This window comes from Camelus bactrianus, chromosome 11 (assembly GCF_048773025.1).
Source record: "Camelus bactrianus isolate YW-2024 breed Bactrian camel chromosome 11, ASM4877302v1, whole genome shotgun sequence".
Lineage (NCBI taxonomy): Eukaryota > Metazoa > Chordata > Mammalia > Artiodactyla > Camelidae > Camelus > Camelus bactrianus.
Window position 1 is genome coordinate 28,040,400 of NC_133549.1, and position 15,451 is coordinate 28,055,850.

The window sequence follows — 15,451 nt, forward strand, 5'->3', positions numbered from 1 at the left end:
ATTGGGATCTGGACATTTGACATTTGTCTCCTTGAACTTACATTTTAAGGATAGATCGTTGCTCTTTGATTTGGTGATCAAATATAATATGGTATTATTATGTGACAAAATAATTATAATGTAAATATAAATATAAATATGAAAATATGATATATAAATATTTTAAATATATATTAAATAAAATGTTCTATGTATTTTATATATTTAAGCTTAGAAATCTTTCTGACAAAGGTGCTAATACCACTTAAATGGAATTACATCAATCAGCTGGCCTAGAATAAAACTTAATTCAGATTGCCAGTTTAAAAAAATTGTTTTAACAAACATGTATGGTAAAACTCTACTGGGGCTGGAGGTTGAAGATAGGATTCATCGATTACTAGTAGCTTCCCAGCAGTGACCTATAACCCAGGCAGAGTGAACCGTGTTGAAGGCGGAGTTTGGTGCTAGAAATTGGGGTGCTGCTTCTTCAGGGAAGAGACCTTTGAACTTTTGTTCTTCACCATTGAACATGATTTTTTAAGTTGGGGAGTGACTAGATACACAATTGTTCTAGTAAATAGCAAGAAAGCTTATTTAAAAATTTGTGAGATGCATTTTGAAAGAATGTTTTCTAAATAGTGACTATACACTATTATATCATTAGCTCTCTCCTGACTACGTAGTAATTTTACCGTTTCTTTCCTGTTTGGAGTCATGGAGCTGTAGTGTGTGCCTGTCATTCCCTGCCTGGCTCGCTACTTCGGGCTCCCAGGAGCCAATTAGTGAGTGCCCTGCAGCGGCTCTGCCTTAAGTATAACAACCTCTTTGTTATGGAGCTTGGTGTGGGAATGGGGTATTCAGGTTAATCACGTATTTTGTTTACTTGAGGTGTACAATATATTTGTTTCATGTAGATTTTTTCACTTTCAAAGAAATGAAATATGCCCCTAAATAAATTAAAAATGGAAATCATACCAAACGTAATTTAACATTTGAGTCAGAAGATAAATTTGATTAACTCCTTCTACCCAAGGGTTTTTCATTGTTACTTGAAAATATAAATATAGTAATGGTAGAATATCCTAGAAGGAGTACAGGATAGGTGTTAAGAATTCAGGCTTAGGACTCAGGTCTGGATTTGAGTCTGCTGAATAGCTGCATGACCTTACTTAACCTTTCTGAGCCTCATTGTAAAATGGGAAAACAACCTTCGTGTTGTGGAAGAGATCAAATAATGTAACGCACATAAAGTGCTAAGGGTAGGCTTGCCCCATAGTCAACCTGGAAACGGTAACTCTGGCTGTGATCTTAGTACAAAGCATCTACAGAATATAAAACAGTTGCTTTAAATATGTTAAATGAATTTATTAACAAGTAATAATATATTCTCAACTTAAAAAATTGTTAAAGAACTTAGGAGCTCATGTTTTCGCTGACTGATGAAGGACATACATTTGGTAGAAAACAATAAATTTGATAAAAGTTTTTTTCAAGATGTATGTTCAAAAATAATCTTTGATGAAGTAGAATTTAAACCACGTTGAAATTAAGTATAAGTATTCCCTGTTTTTAAGTAGAAAATTTCTTCTATTACTTTCAAGGCAAAGGTGTCATAATCAGTATTGCTGTAAAATCCTGTGTTCAGAAATTGTTGCACAACGCTAATAAGGACGGTGCAGGGTCCGTATCTAAGCTTTGGCTTTACCTTCAAGCATGGTGAATATTTCCCAAACTCATGTGACTGAGTTCAGATTAAATCGTTTGAAACTACTGTAAGAAAGAGAAATGCTGTTTCTGGAAAACTCCTCAGAACATTTCAGAGTCCCTTTGGGAAAAGGGTCTCTCCTTGCCTTAGGACATTCACACAGGCAGCAATGCCTCCCTTCTAACCAAGGTGTAGTAGTTGGGTTTTTCATTGCTTTGTCAGTGAAAGTACCCTCTTTTGTTTTTGTTTTTCACCAAGAGTATAAGATTCTACTCAGGTAGTCTCTGAACTCAATGCTCTTCAGTATGCCTGAAATAATATTAACTGTATTTTTAATGTTCTGTCATTCTAGTTTTGAAAAAATATATTTCTCAATTAGAAAAAACCATATAACTAAAATTTGAATGTGAGATATTTTTGGATTGACATCAATTTATTTTATGGATTGATATCTCATCTACTTATAGGGACGGGTGGGGTCTTACAATGTCTCCTGGTACCTTCTGTCTTTAGATTACTAAACAGCATGTATTAGAGTGACATTCTAAAATATATTTGTTTTAGAATTTAATAACAAGTAATGGACATTACTTTTCTTTCTCATGTAAGAATTCTGTTATTGTTGTGAAAGAAGGATGCATGAGGCAGTGTGTCTTTGACATCATAAGCAGGTTACATACAAAATATGTAATTGTCCTGATTGGAGGTACAGTTAGTAGATACTGATGGAGATAAAAATGACAGGAGGTTGAATGGGTACAGTTAGGCAGTCTAAGCATCATGGAAAAGGTAAAGTCTCAAAGGATGGATGTATGAAAAGAGAGGAAAGGGCTTCATGAATGGAGATTAAAATGAGAAAAGGCAACGAGGTAAAAACTAGTGTTGTAAGTGGCTCTCAGGGACCCAGCCTACCCTAAACTCTTAAGGTTCGGGTAGTAGTGGAGATGAGACCTTACTATTAGGAGCTTAGCATGCTAGGATGGAGAATTTACACCTAATTCTAGAGTGAGTATAAAGATTTTTCAGCATATGAACAATATGACTGGAGTACAGTTCTAGGAAAACCCAGAGAACAGTGCTGTTGCGGTTGCTTGTATGATGTGGACCTGAATGGGAAGGGATGACGTGAAATCAAAGAAAGATGCCAGTGAGATTCCATTTCATCGCAGGGTGTTCTTGAACATTGGAGGCCTTCCTGGTGGCCAGAGGGCACCATGGCTTCTTTTCCAGAGCTTGGCTTTGTCCCAGGTGCAGAGCCAGCTTGGGGTACTTTTGGCCCAGGGTATTGTGGGCCCCCCAGCCAGAGTGACAAGTTTCCTAAAGATTCAAGGAGAAAAGATTTCTTTTTGTATCAAAAGAAACATGATTATGGTATGTATGTAGTTAAATGTAAAAATTAACCTGAATTTTGAAGTTAAATTTGAATGTCAAAGACATTTTATACTTATTCTCAGATTTATTCTCATGCATCAGGGGTACTAAAGAGAACAAAGTTTGAGAACCGTAGTCTTAAAGAAATGGAGAACTTCTGGAATTCATAGAGCTTATGTTTGGAAATTTGTGGATTGTTTGATTGACTATATTTAAAATAATTATGTCTTTTTTTCACCAGGAGAAAATAGTATGAGTTAAACTTGATTGAACATGATATTCTTGATGAAACAAGCCTCGATTTCATGGATATCTGTCTATCAGTCCTCAAGTCTTACATATTCATTACCACTTCATGATAGAAAAGCAGCTAGGTCTGAATTTGCTGTCCATGATCTTTGGTGTCATTGTCCACAGTTTCTTAATTGTTTTGCCTGTGAGATCTCATGAAAGATATCCTGTGAGAATAATAATAAGTAAATTACTGTTAATCCCCATAGACGTTTATGTATTAGGTTCTGTTTTGCCATCCAGGTATTAAGCGTGCATGCCCACTCCCAGGAGAGATAATGGAGTATTTTAATCTATAGTATCATTAATTTGATTTGGTACTGACACCCCCCCCCAAAAAAAAGGAGAAAGGAATAAAGCAATATTGAGGTGCATCTTGGCCCTTAAGCCATGTCTGCATGTATAAAAAACATAATTGAAATGTGCTAAAGGTGGTTTCCTAGTTGAATCTCTCTGGACACTTCATTTTTTAGGGCTTTTATAAAGAGGATCATTAAAGAATATTTCCTTAAACTCCTTTAACATTGAACTTCTATGGAATAAATGCTTGCAGAATTTACCAGAAAACTTTCAGTTAGTCTGTATCGTGGTCAAATACCTAAACTGGTAGACCTGGTTGGTAAACTGGACAAACTGGCTCATTGGACTGATTTTATTGGAAGTCACCAATTTGAAGCTTATTTCAATTCATATTGGCATTTGTAAGTATCAGAGTAATTCTGTCTTTGAAAGAACTGGGAAGTACTGCATTGGTAAATAGATTGTGAGGTCTTGATAGAAGTAATCTTTGTTATTCAGAAGAGTGACTTCCTCTACTCTTGGGGACTTGATACCTAGTTGTCAAAACCTGTATTGACCCACTGTTGATTTACTCAGTCAACTAGTAGCCCACTTTTTAGAAACTTTTATTAAGCACTGGCTATTAATTTACTCAGCATACATTTGTTAAGCTCTGCCCTGCCCTAGGCACTGTGTCAGATGCTGGGACTGAAAAGGTTGAGATGTTCCTTCCTTCGGGCAGTCTGTAGTAGGAATGGGTGGGGAATCCAGGGATTAAGATCGGTACCCAAAATGCAAACTTAAAAAAATTTATTCTTAGAGCAGTTTGAGAGCACAGCAAAATTGAGCAGAAGGTACGTAGATTTCCCATGTACACCTTACCCACACACATGCATGATCTCTCCCGTTATCAGCCTCCCCCACTTGAGTGGTACATTTGTTACAATTGATTTTATGTTGACACATCATAATTGTAATATTCATTTAAGGTTCCTCTGTGTCTTTTCATGGCTTGGTCGCTCATTCCTTATTTAACACTGGATAATATTCCATTGTCTGGATGTACCAGTTTATCCATTTACCTACTGAAGAACATCTTGGGTACTTCTAAGTGTGTGCAGTTATGGATAAAGCTATAAACATTTGTGGGCAGGTTTTTGTGTAGACATAATTTTCAGTTCCTTTGGGGTAAATACTTTGGAATGCAGTTGCTGAATTGTTTGGTTAAATTTTCTGTTTCTCCACATCTTCATCAGCATTTGGTGTTGTCAGTGCTGTGGATTTGGCCATGCTGATAGGTGTGTAGTGGTATCTCATTGTTTTAATTTTCTTTTCCTTGATGATACATGATGTGGAGCAACCTTTTATGCTTACTGACATCTGTATATCTTTGATGAGGTATCTGTTGGGATCCTCGACCCATTTTTAAATGGGGCTGTTTGTTTTCCTATTGCTGAGTTTTAAGAATTCTTTGTGTATTTTGGATAGCAGTCCTTTATCAGATATGTCTTTTGCATATATTTTCTCTCAGTTTGTCGTTTGTCTTTTCATTCTATTAACAGTGTTTCTCATAGAGCAGAAACTTTTAATTTTAATGAAGTCCAGCTTATCAATTCCTTCTTTCACAGATCATGCCTTTGGTGTTGTATCTAAAAAGTCATTACCATATCCAAAATCATCTAGATTTTCTCCTGTGTTGTCTTCTAGGAGTTTTACAGTTTTGTGCTTTACATTTGGATCTGTAGTCAGTTTTGAGTTAATTTTTATGAAAGATGTAGGGTCCGTATCTAGATTCGTATACCTTACATTGGAATAGCACTTTGTCATACAGAACATTTCATTTTAACTCTCTTTTAATCCAATTTGAAATAGGTGGTGGAATTTTCTATTTCTTAATAAAAACAAAGTATGAAATTTAGAATAGTGAAATAGGTTGTACCTGGGTACTGGGTGGTGAACGATAAGTTTGGAAAGATAAATGTTGTCAAATCCAATAGTCTTTGAAAGCCAGGTTGAGAAATTTTGTTATTGTTCAGGGGGAAGTTGGAGGCCAGAAGTTTTTTGACAGATGAATAATGAGGTTAGACTTGAACTTTAGAATATCTTACCCAGCCAGGTGCATAGGCTGGATTAGACAAAGGAGTGGCAGAGACCATGAGGAGGCTGTTGTGACAATCATTTTGTAACCAGTTTACACAGACTATGTATGACTGAAGATATCAAAACTGCTGACTTTGATAAAACATTGGCACGTACATATGCAAATATATACATGTATAGGTGCAAAACTCAAAATAATTTTCCATCTCCGTGAATATATTTGAACTCTTGGTGCATTTGTGCATGTTAATTTTTAAAATTAATTAATTAATTATTTTAATTGAAGTATAGTCAGTTTGTAATACTGAATCACTCTGCTGCATATCAGGAATGAACACAACATTGTAAACTGGTCGTGTGGTCTTGTGATCAGAAAGGCAGCAGTGCAAGTGAGTGGGGAGGAGACAGTGAGAGATCCATCCAGAAGCGGATGGGGAGGACCTGGAAGGTTCCTGGTGAGGCACACAGGCTAAAAGGCTGGAGTCAGGGGTGTCTCTGAGGCTTTCCATTTGGTGACCAGGAGATGGACTGTCACCAGAAGGAGGAAAATCAGACAGAACTGATAGAAAAGTCAAGATGATGATTGTTTGGGGAGAACTTTGAGGTGCGGCTAAACTGTCCAGTCTGAGACTTTAAACAGACATTTATTTGTAAAGGTGATATTACAAAGGATAAAGTGATTGTGGTTGAAAATAAAAGATTTAGCAGTCATCAGTCCATACAGTGGTGGTAGTCGAAGTAGTGGGAGAATATGGAATCACCAAAGTAGGGTAGGAAAAGAAGTTTGAAAACAGAGCTTTAAGAAATAATCCCAATGTTTCCCATCTAGGGGGAAATGAGGAAGGTGACAAGGAAAAGGAGTAATCAGGAATGCAGGAGAAAATTTAGGCTACCGCAGATCACAGAAGGGAGAGTCTGAAAAAGATAACACAGTGATTGGTATCAAGTGGAACTGAGAGTTTAAAGAGAACTAGGCTGTTGCCTTCAGTAGACATAGTTGGCTGGTAACCTTCCTAAAGGCAGCAGTGAGCATTGGTGGTGGGGGCTGTGCTTCAGATTAAAAGGTGAGTCAGTAAAGTAACAAAGACAACAGGAATTTCTCGGGAGGAATTTAGCAGGGCCTGGAGATTGGCAAAGTAGCAGCGGTGGAGCATCCGAGCAGTAATGGGCTGGAAGCATGCTCTGGGGGAGAGGGGAGTAAATACAAATAGACAAGGGAGACAGTTGGGACAATAGTGGGGTCCACACAGCAGGCCCCCTCGGCCTGAGGGACCTGGAGAATCAGACGGCATGATTGATCACGTGGGGTTTTGATTGTGTGAGATCTTACTGTGAGTAATCGTCGTCCACCTTACTGATTACTGTTCCTTTGGAAACATGTTTTGAGAAATTCCATTTGTGCAAAAGTGTTATAAATTGTTAGGCGGCTCATAAATACACAGTGGTATGCTGCAAATCCCAGTCACTTCAGTTATACCATTTCAGAACTGCAGTTTTTCTTTTGCTTCCTTCTTGCTTGCTTTCTCTCCTATTTTAAATTATTAAGTGAATCGTTTATGGCATTTGTCGTATATTCTTGTATCAGTTAAAGTCTGCAGTAGGAAACAAGTGCCACACTCAAAATGAGTAATTGAAGACAGTTTAGTGAAGAGATCATGTGTAGAGGGGTGGCTAGGGTTAGGACACCAAAGAAGGGACAATAGAGCACTGGGACCAGTGGCAGAGTGAAACTGGAAGCCACGGGCCAGGTGATGCACTCTCCGGAGGTCAGCCTCCTGGGGTGCAGGGAGGGGCAGAATGAAGCAGGAGGGGCGAACAGAAAAAAGTTTCAAAATCTCTTGCTTTTCAGCCTTTGTTCTGTCTCTTTAAGATTGTCTAATTCTTGCACTTCCCTTAGTCATTGTGATTGGCAGAATCCTCATGAAATTGTGTTGGCCTCCTTGAAACCAGCCGACTCTGAGCTCACAGTAGGACCGAAATGCATTTATGGCCGGAGAGCCCCGATGGTGGCTTTCGGCTGCTTTTCTTTGAATCTTGACTCTGCTCCTCAGTGGCTGCTTCTCTTCCCTGCGCCCGGTTCCTCTCCTGTAACTCACCTCAGAGGAGTATGCAAGGATGCAGGGGTTAACGTGGGAAGAGCTCACCGGGGAGCCTGGTACCAGGGTTCAAGTCCAGTATCAGCTGGTGCTGCTGTTAGGCCTGCTGTCATTATTCTCTGCCCTTGCTTCACTGGAAATGGCGGACATTTCTTTTCCTCTTTTCAGACTCATTATAGGTTGTATATTATGTTACAGTTCTCGGTTTATACCCTTCCCCCCCCCCCCACTGCATTTGTCACCCAAGTGAAGCTCCAGGTCTCCAGAGCCCACTCTCTCAGCTAAACAAGATCAGTAGGATATTCTCCTTTGAAAATAATTAATGTCAGAAGTTCTGTGATAGTTTATAAAGTTACACTTATTTCCCCTACACAAGAAGGAATGGTGTTCAAGAACGTTACTCCTCTACCCACTCCTTCCTCTCTTTGTCCCCCTCCGAGACGGGTGGGACACCTCCTGGATTTTGCAAATAACTTGAATTCACTTACTAAATACAAAATGGGTCAAGCTGTATAATTCCAGCAGCATGGGGGCCTGGAAAGAGGTATTATGAAAAATGTAATAATACTTGTTTTTAAAAATGCCTTCGAAAGAGCTTGTTATGTGACTTCTTGTTGAAAGATTTAAAATCCTAGAGCCAGGAATTGACACAGTTTGCATTATCTTAAACAGGGCAGTTAATTAGTTAACCAGTTTTAATAGGTCATTGTTCTTCTGTGGGCTTGTTTTTTGTTTATTTGTTTTGTTTTTGTGTTTTTTTGTCTTAACAAACACTTCACATTTTTTCACTGTTAATAGACTCCTCTTCTCTTTCTTAGGTATTCTTGTCCCAAAAGAGAAAAGGAAGGACAGAGAAAAAACTCTGATCACTGCCATATGCCTTAGTGATTTCTGCAGTGGTTGATTTTATCACTTTATAAAGATTGGTTTGTTTCTCTGGCCTATCTGTGGAAGACTAGTCCATAGCAGAAATGAAGGACAGTTTCACTTTTCACCAGTTCACTCAGTATTTATCCTAACTTCAGAGTAAATTAATAAGTGATGTTATTGAAGAGAAACTAATGATTTCTCGAAATATATATATATGAGTACTGTTTATTTTAAAATTTAGAGTTTACTGGGGAAAATTCTTTAAAATTTGGAAAATCACAGGGTAAAAAATTAGCTTTTATGAAACCTAAAAACTGCTGAATGTTAAGGTAAAGCATTTTATAGGTTTAAAATATTTTTTAAAATATGAATTTAAAAATATCTTTTATCAGTATTTAAACGTTACTTTAAAATCCTCTGCTGCCCGCAAACTCAGTTCTGATTTCAAAAATTAATTTTTTTAAAAATTCTGAAGTTTACATTTGTGTGGACTTTTTCAGTGTGAGCATGTTTAAGTTTATTTTCATACCTGATTAAAAACACCATTTTCCTTAATCTGTCGACAACTCAGTTGAGCAGTCAGACTGTATTATTCAGTATCTTGTCGGACACGCGGACAGCAGTCCAGAGAGAAAGCTATCACAAATTGGTGCCACACTTCGATAAATAGAGACATTTTATTTTTCCCCGAGCTAATTCAATCCAGTTCAGTTAACTCTTTTTTTCCCCCTTAAGGACAGATCAAAAAAGGCAGCTGTGAATGACTGAGTTGGTCATGTGTTTGACGTGTCAGTTTGTGACTATAAAGCCGACCACAAGGGAGGGGCTCTGTCTTTAGATTTCAGACAATGGCCCACACATGAGCCCTCGCCGCCTCAGAGCGCACCGTGGCTGCTGGGGGCAGCGAGGGGCACTCACATCACAGTCAGGTGCAGTGACGGAGAGCCGGGCGCTGCGCTCCACGCCCCTCCACCTTACAGTGTGACCTCTTCACCTTAGTCGTTCTGGAGAATTCTCAGACACTTTTCAGGTTGTCACTGAGTTTCACTTTAGTTTGTAGGCTAAAGCTATTGGAAAGTACATATTATTAGTTTCGTGATTTTGTTAAAATCTTTGTCCTAAATGTCTGTTCCTTGAAGACCCTCATTATAATAAATGTAACCCCAGCATTTCTATTTCTTAGTTCAGTAATCTTCGTGAGACATTGAAGGAAATTTATATAGGCAGAATACTGTTTATTTTTCTAGGGTGTGATGAGATAGGTATGAAATATTTAAGTAACATTTATGAAAGATTAAATTTGTCCAAAAATGGTCTATTGATCAGCGCTAAGAGCCTCATCTCGTGCATCACGACCCTCCCAGGGCGCCTGCCACCCTGCCGCCGATGTTCCAGTCCCTTCGTGTCCTGCCATGGCACTGCTGTCTGGCAGCCCCAGACAGCTTGTGTCTTCAGAGTCCTCTGTCTCTGACCTGCCAAACCTGCCTTCACATAATTTTAAGCCCTACTTTTGCCTTGGCTTAGACCTTTCTCAACTAATTGCTGTGGTGGAACATTTCTTTCCTCTCGGCAGGCCAAAAGTTTAACTCAGGAGTGCTCGCCCCCAACAGGTGCAGCTCTGCCGTGTGCTTATGCAAAATGAGGTGTTGTTTACATCTGGTTAATCCGTGTGTCCTCTGTGTTCAAGCGTTAGCAGTGCAGCCCATGCTCACTAAGTAGATCTGTGTGCAAAAAAGGGACCGTGTGTCACAATTAGAACAGATTCTGGAGCCAGACACCTCCACCTGCACATACCCACTGTAGGACTCACACGAGCTACCTAACCTCGCTGTCACTCCTTTCCTTCTTTTGAAAATGAAGATCATATTTACCGTAAAGTTTATAAAGATTAAATGAGTTAATTTTGGTAAAGTGATTAGAGCAGTATCTAGTAAAGTCTAAGTGCTATGTAAATGGTCATTAAATAAAATAATTTACTGAACATGTTCTGCTAGTCACTGTGCTAAAGGTTTTGCATGTTCAAACTGATTTAATCTTCACAGTAGTCTTACATGGTAGAAACTGTTAACATCCCCATTTTACAGACAAGGGAACCCAGACACACTCAAAGGCAAGTAACTTGCTCAAGGCCACACAGCAAGCAGAGGGCAGAACCAGGATTTGAGTTCACACCACCTGGTTCCACGGCCCTCAACCACTTCTCTGCTTGTAGCCACTGTGGTGTGCTGTCAAGCTGAGTGTACATCGTTCTGTCTTAGAGAATATCACAGTCGGATGGAGAGAGGTGCAGCAGAACGTGTTTCTTGATCTCTTAGAGAACCACATGCTGCGAGGTAACAGGGCAAGGAGAGACTAGACCCCATCCCGGGCCCTGATGTTGACCTCCTTGGACTGGAAGTTGGGGCGGACGGGAACCGCATGTGTCATCATCTGCCCTCATGGCACTCTCGGCCTAGGTGATGTCTTTTGGATTTTGTTTTGCTTTCTTTCAAGCCACTCTTGTCAGGCTCTTGAGGCTTTGCTAGTAAGTGACTCTAGTCTGGGACCACACGGAACACCATAAAGATGGTGAGAGACGGAGTGAGAAGGCGCGTCAGCCATGTGGGTCTGTTAGATGGTGCACTGTATTTAAAACGTTTCAGTCTTTCCTACCACGTCACTCAGCTCTGCTGAGACACTAGATTTACCCACGGGAGTTCTAGGTGGAAGAGGTCAGCAGCCGGTTCTGGAAACTGGTACTGCAAATCTTAGTCATAACAAATGAAACCTTGGATATGTGAGAAATTCTCTTGATGTGGATTGTACGTGTGTGTATGCCCTGTCGATTTGCAGCTTGGGATATGTACTCATTATAATAGGTATTTTTCAGTGTCCAGACTTTTTGTGCACACAATCAGAAGTTTTAAAAGTGAATTTCTTCAAAGGATTCCAGTTATGTGGCTATAAAGGAAAGATAATGAAAAAATGTATTTTACAGTTAATTTGTTTCTCTTTTTAATAAAAAGGTTCCTAGGACAGTAACGCTTTGTAGAGGTGCTAATGGCTAATACTCTTAAGTGCTGGGTAAAAATTAAACTTGAAGAGCAACGATGAAATATTTACTCATCAGGTGGCTTTGAAGTTTAGCTTCTTTTGGGTTGCAGTCCCCTTCCTAATGGACATGTTTCAAAGAAGAAGATGATTATAGCGTTCAGCTGTGATGTTTTCCTACTCCCTGCATGGAAGAAATCCATTTTGCTTTGGTCCATGTGGGTATTTAAATTTTGCAGGTCAGCTACGTAGAAATCCTCTAATGACAGAAATGATTCACACAGCTCTGAATTCATTCTCCTTGACAGGATGTAACATTTAAAGGATAATTTTTCTAATACCTATAGAAATAATTGTTGTAAAAGATTGCTTCAGCTCTTTGATTCTATAGTCTTTCCAACCTAAATTTATTTAATTCTCCATAGCTTTATATCAGAAGGCAAAAGGTGAGTGAATATTTGTGTATAAAATGAATAACATTGCAAAATTTAACTTTATAAAATATCTCACTGGGTAAAATCGCTTATATTTGAAGATGTTTAGAAACCACATATTTAGAGGCATAGTTCTTCAGTTCTAATAATAACTGAAGGGTTTTCCTTCAAAGTTTAAAATTGTAAGTGCTTTAGAATGTTGAGTAAATACTGTTTTTCTTTTACATCCTAGATTAAATTTCACTCAGGTAACGTAGGAGTTTAGAAATTGTTATTGCAATGTTAGTTAAAATGTTCCGGTTTCATGTTTTCTCCCATGTAGACAATGATACACTTTTAACATTTATGTTTGTCTTTTAATTTTCAGTTTTCATATGAATCCGACAAACAACGAAGACCTCAGGAAAATCCCGGTAAGTTGCAAAGGGGGTTAGAGAATTACTAAAAACCAAGCTACAAGCTGTCTTTCCGTCTGGCACCCATTTCTAAAAAGGCCTCCGTCTCCTTGAATCCGTCAGCTACTTACGGATTATAGCTTAGTATGGTAATTTGAGGAGAAAGAAGAAAAGCAAAATTCAGACTTTATCTTCAGTATACCATAGGGTATGACTTCTGTATGATCTGTGGAGGTGCAAGCAATAGTTATAATCGAAGCCTATTTGAAATATACAAGTGTTGTTCGCAGGCTGTTTTAAAATGAATATGAAAGCTGTGTGTCAAGGTCAACATTATGGTTGTGAAATGAGAGCATGTGGAGAAAACTAGCACGTCGTTGCTGTGACTAAGACTGAAGGAAGAGTGAAACTGCATGTTAACACTTAACAATAAGAAAAGCATCCTGGCAAGAGGTCCAGTTAACCAGGATCATGTATTTGAAAGAACCTTTAGGACCCTTGCATTCCAAGTCAGAACAAAACTAAATATATTAGCCTTGGTATGGACAGCTGAATTAACTCACATGTTTTGCAAGGATTATCCAGATTTCTTAACTTCATTTTATTGCTACTTAAAGTCCAGTTTTGTATCTCTGTTCAAAGTTTCAGTGCATCTTCAGTCAATTAAAAATACGATACTAAACGTAGAGAATAAGTTACTTTACAAACATATGAGCGCATGTCTTGGTGGGAAAACTAAATTCTCACTGAATAACAGAAATAGAGCCTTTATTTCAAGAGACTGTTGGTTGCTGTTTGAACCATCTGTCCTTAATGTGTGTGATCCAGATGTATAATAAGAATTTTTCAAAGCAATAACAAATCATCATTTTCTATGATGTGATATGCCTAGAAGAAACCATGGTGCTGTATAAACCATTCTAAATGTAGTTATTTGTCTGGAAAATGGTAGGAAACATTATAAAGGCAGAGGACTTTGTACTGTGTTTTTGTTGTTTTATGTAAATGATTTGTACGTTTTGATGTTTCATAAATACCCAAGTCTTTATATTATGGCAGTCTGGCGAGAAACGTCAGAATGTATGAAGTCAGCCTTTGATCAGATAGTAAAATGAATTCTATCAGGCAGTTACTTAATCTCAAACAAAATGCAACATCAAAAAATCGATTTAATGCACAGCTATTGTTTATTAAATAGCCTTAATTACAATTTCTATGTGCTTGTAAATGTACTTTTCCAAATCTTGTAATTTATTGCTGTAAAAGCATCTTTAGAATTCTTTAAAGAAATAAAATGTGAAAATTGTTTTAGTTAAAGGATTTAAAGGTGATAAAAGAATCCTTGATGTGTGATTATTTTTCTCTGGAATACTAACTATTCTAAATGACAGTTGAAGCATTACTAGGTGCCGTTAATTTCCTGCAAGATACAATTAAGAGGAGAAAGCTCGTCCTCACACTGATCGTTATTGAGGAAAAGTATTTGAACAAGTTTTATGTTGAAGATTATAAGATGTTTGAAGTAATTTACATTAAGTTCTCCAGTAATAGCCATCCACCAAGTTATTTTTTTTTCCCCTTCTGGATCGTAGTATTTTGTAATTAAGTTTGTATGTCTTATATGCTAGTGCCAACACCTGTCTGTGAAAGCACAGTGTTTAAACAGGAGCAGTAGCCAGTTGAAAGGGCAGTGTGAGCTCTTTAAGGCCTAATTAAGAACTGAAAGGGAGATGAAGGGAGTAGGACAAAAGATGTGAAAGTAGCTGAGATGATATTCCCAGAGCAAAGTTCCTCATTAGAACAATAATGAGATGATCAGAGAATGCCAAGCCTTCATCTTCTCTCTCTCTCCCCTCTCGTTGCCTTGGGTGTCAGTTAGTGCCCCACCAATATTTAGTTACCAGGACAACCTTTCTTTAAATCTTCAGTTATTTTGAGTCTTGATAATTTGCTTTTGTTGAAATTTAAATATTGTAAAAAAATACATACATTTCCTAAGCTAGACTGTGAGTTAAGTACAAATAGATCACCAGTAATTCTCAAAATCTTTTCCCCAGCTGTTATTTAAAATTCCGATTAGAAAACTTCATGTAATAATTCTGTTCTCTCACCCAACCGTTATTTTCTTATGTCTGCATAGGAAGATTTTTAACAGAGGTTGGGGGAGGAATGGAAAAGGATTGGTTATGAAAGGGGAAGAGAGAAGAAAAATTTACATTGAATTTCAGTAGAAGAAGACATCTTAAAAACGTATGTGCCATCTATATGGAGTGCTGGAGGAGAGAATATTGAGTACTTAGGAGTCCCATGGTAGGTTATTTGAGTCTACCAGTTTGGAGATTTCTCAATTTTAGTTTTTCCAAGAATAGTGTGAAAATTATCTTTAGAAAAAAATAATTAATTTTTATATTTTCCTGAGCGTTTCCCTCTTTATGTAAAGTAATTTTTGTAACCAGAAAATATTTTAATTTCCTATTGTATGTATTCGTTAATATTAATCTTTATTTTATTTGGAATTAAATCAACAAACAGAAGGATAGATATATTTATTGAGTATATTATTCAATTTAAGAGTCTTATGCCTAAAATTAGAAAGTTTACATGATTTCAAATATGGGATAAAATCAGGAACTAAGTGCAAAACTTTTAAATTATTTTATATCTTTCTCCAGAAGATAGTTTATTAGTACATGTGTTTCTAAGATGTTTTCTTGCCTAGAAACTGGATGCAGAAATTTGGAGTAAAATTTTCATATAAAAGGACAAATGGAAAACTTATTGGAAAGGTCAGAAATGAATTTCTAAGAAATCTGTTTATCCATAAGTATTAGATGGTTGTGAGGGGAAAAGTAGATTATGGCTGTAAAGTGTTGAACACTATTCTGGGATAGTAATTGA

The 15,451-nt window shown here is 37.6% G+C and overlaps 1 protein-coding gene across 2 annotated transcripts in view; it reads left to right on the forward strand.

The window, feature by feature from the left end:
• The window catches only part of RAB11FIP2 (RAB11 family interacting protein 2), a 40,211-nt gene that overhangs the window by 17,584 nt on the left and 7,176 nt on the right, over positions 1-15,451 (forward strand). For both annotated transcript variants that reach the window (XM_045506523.2, XM_010969859.3), the window contains one exon: positions 12,526-12,571. Coding sequence is in view for 1 of the 2 variants with exons in the window: in XM_010969859.3 (XP_010968161.2) it covers positions 12,526-12,571 (46 nt within the window). In the remaining variant the exon portion in view is untranslated. The remainder of the gene's footprint in view (positions 1-12,525; positions 12,572-15,451) is intronic.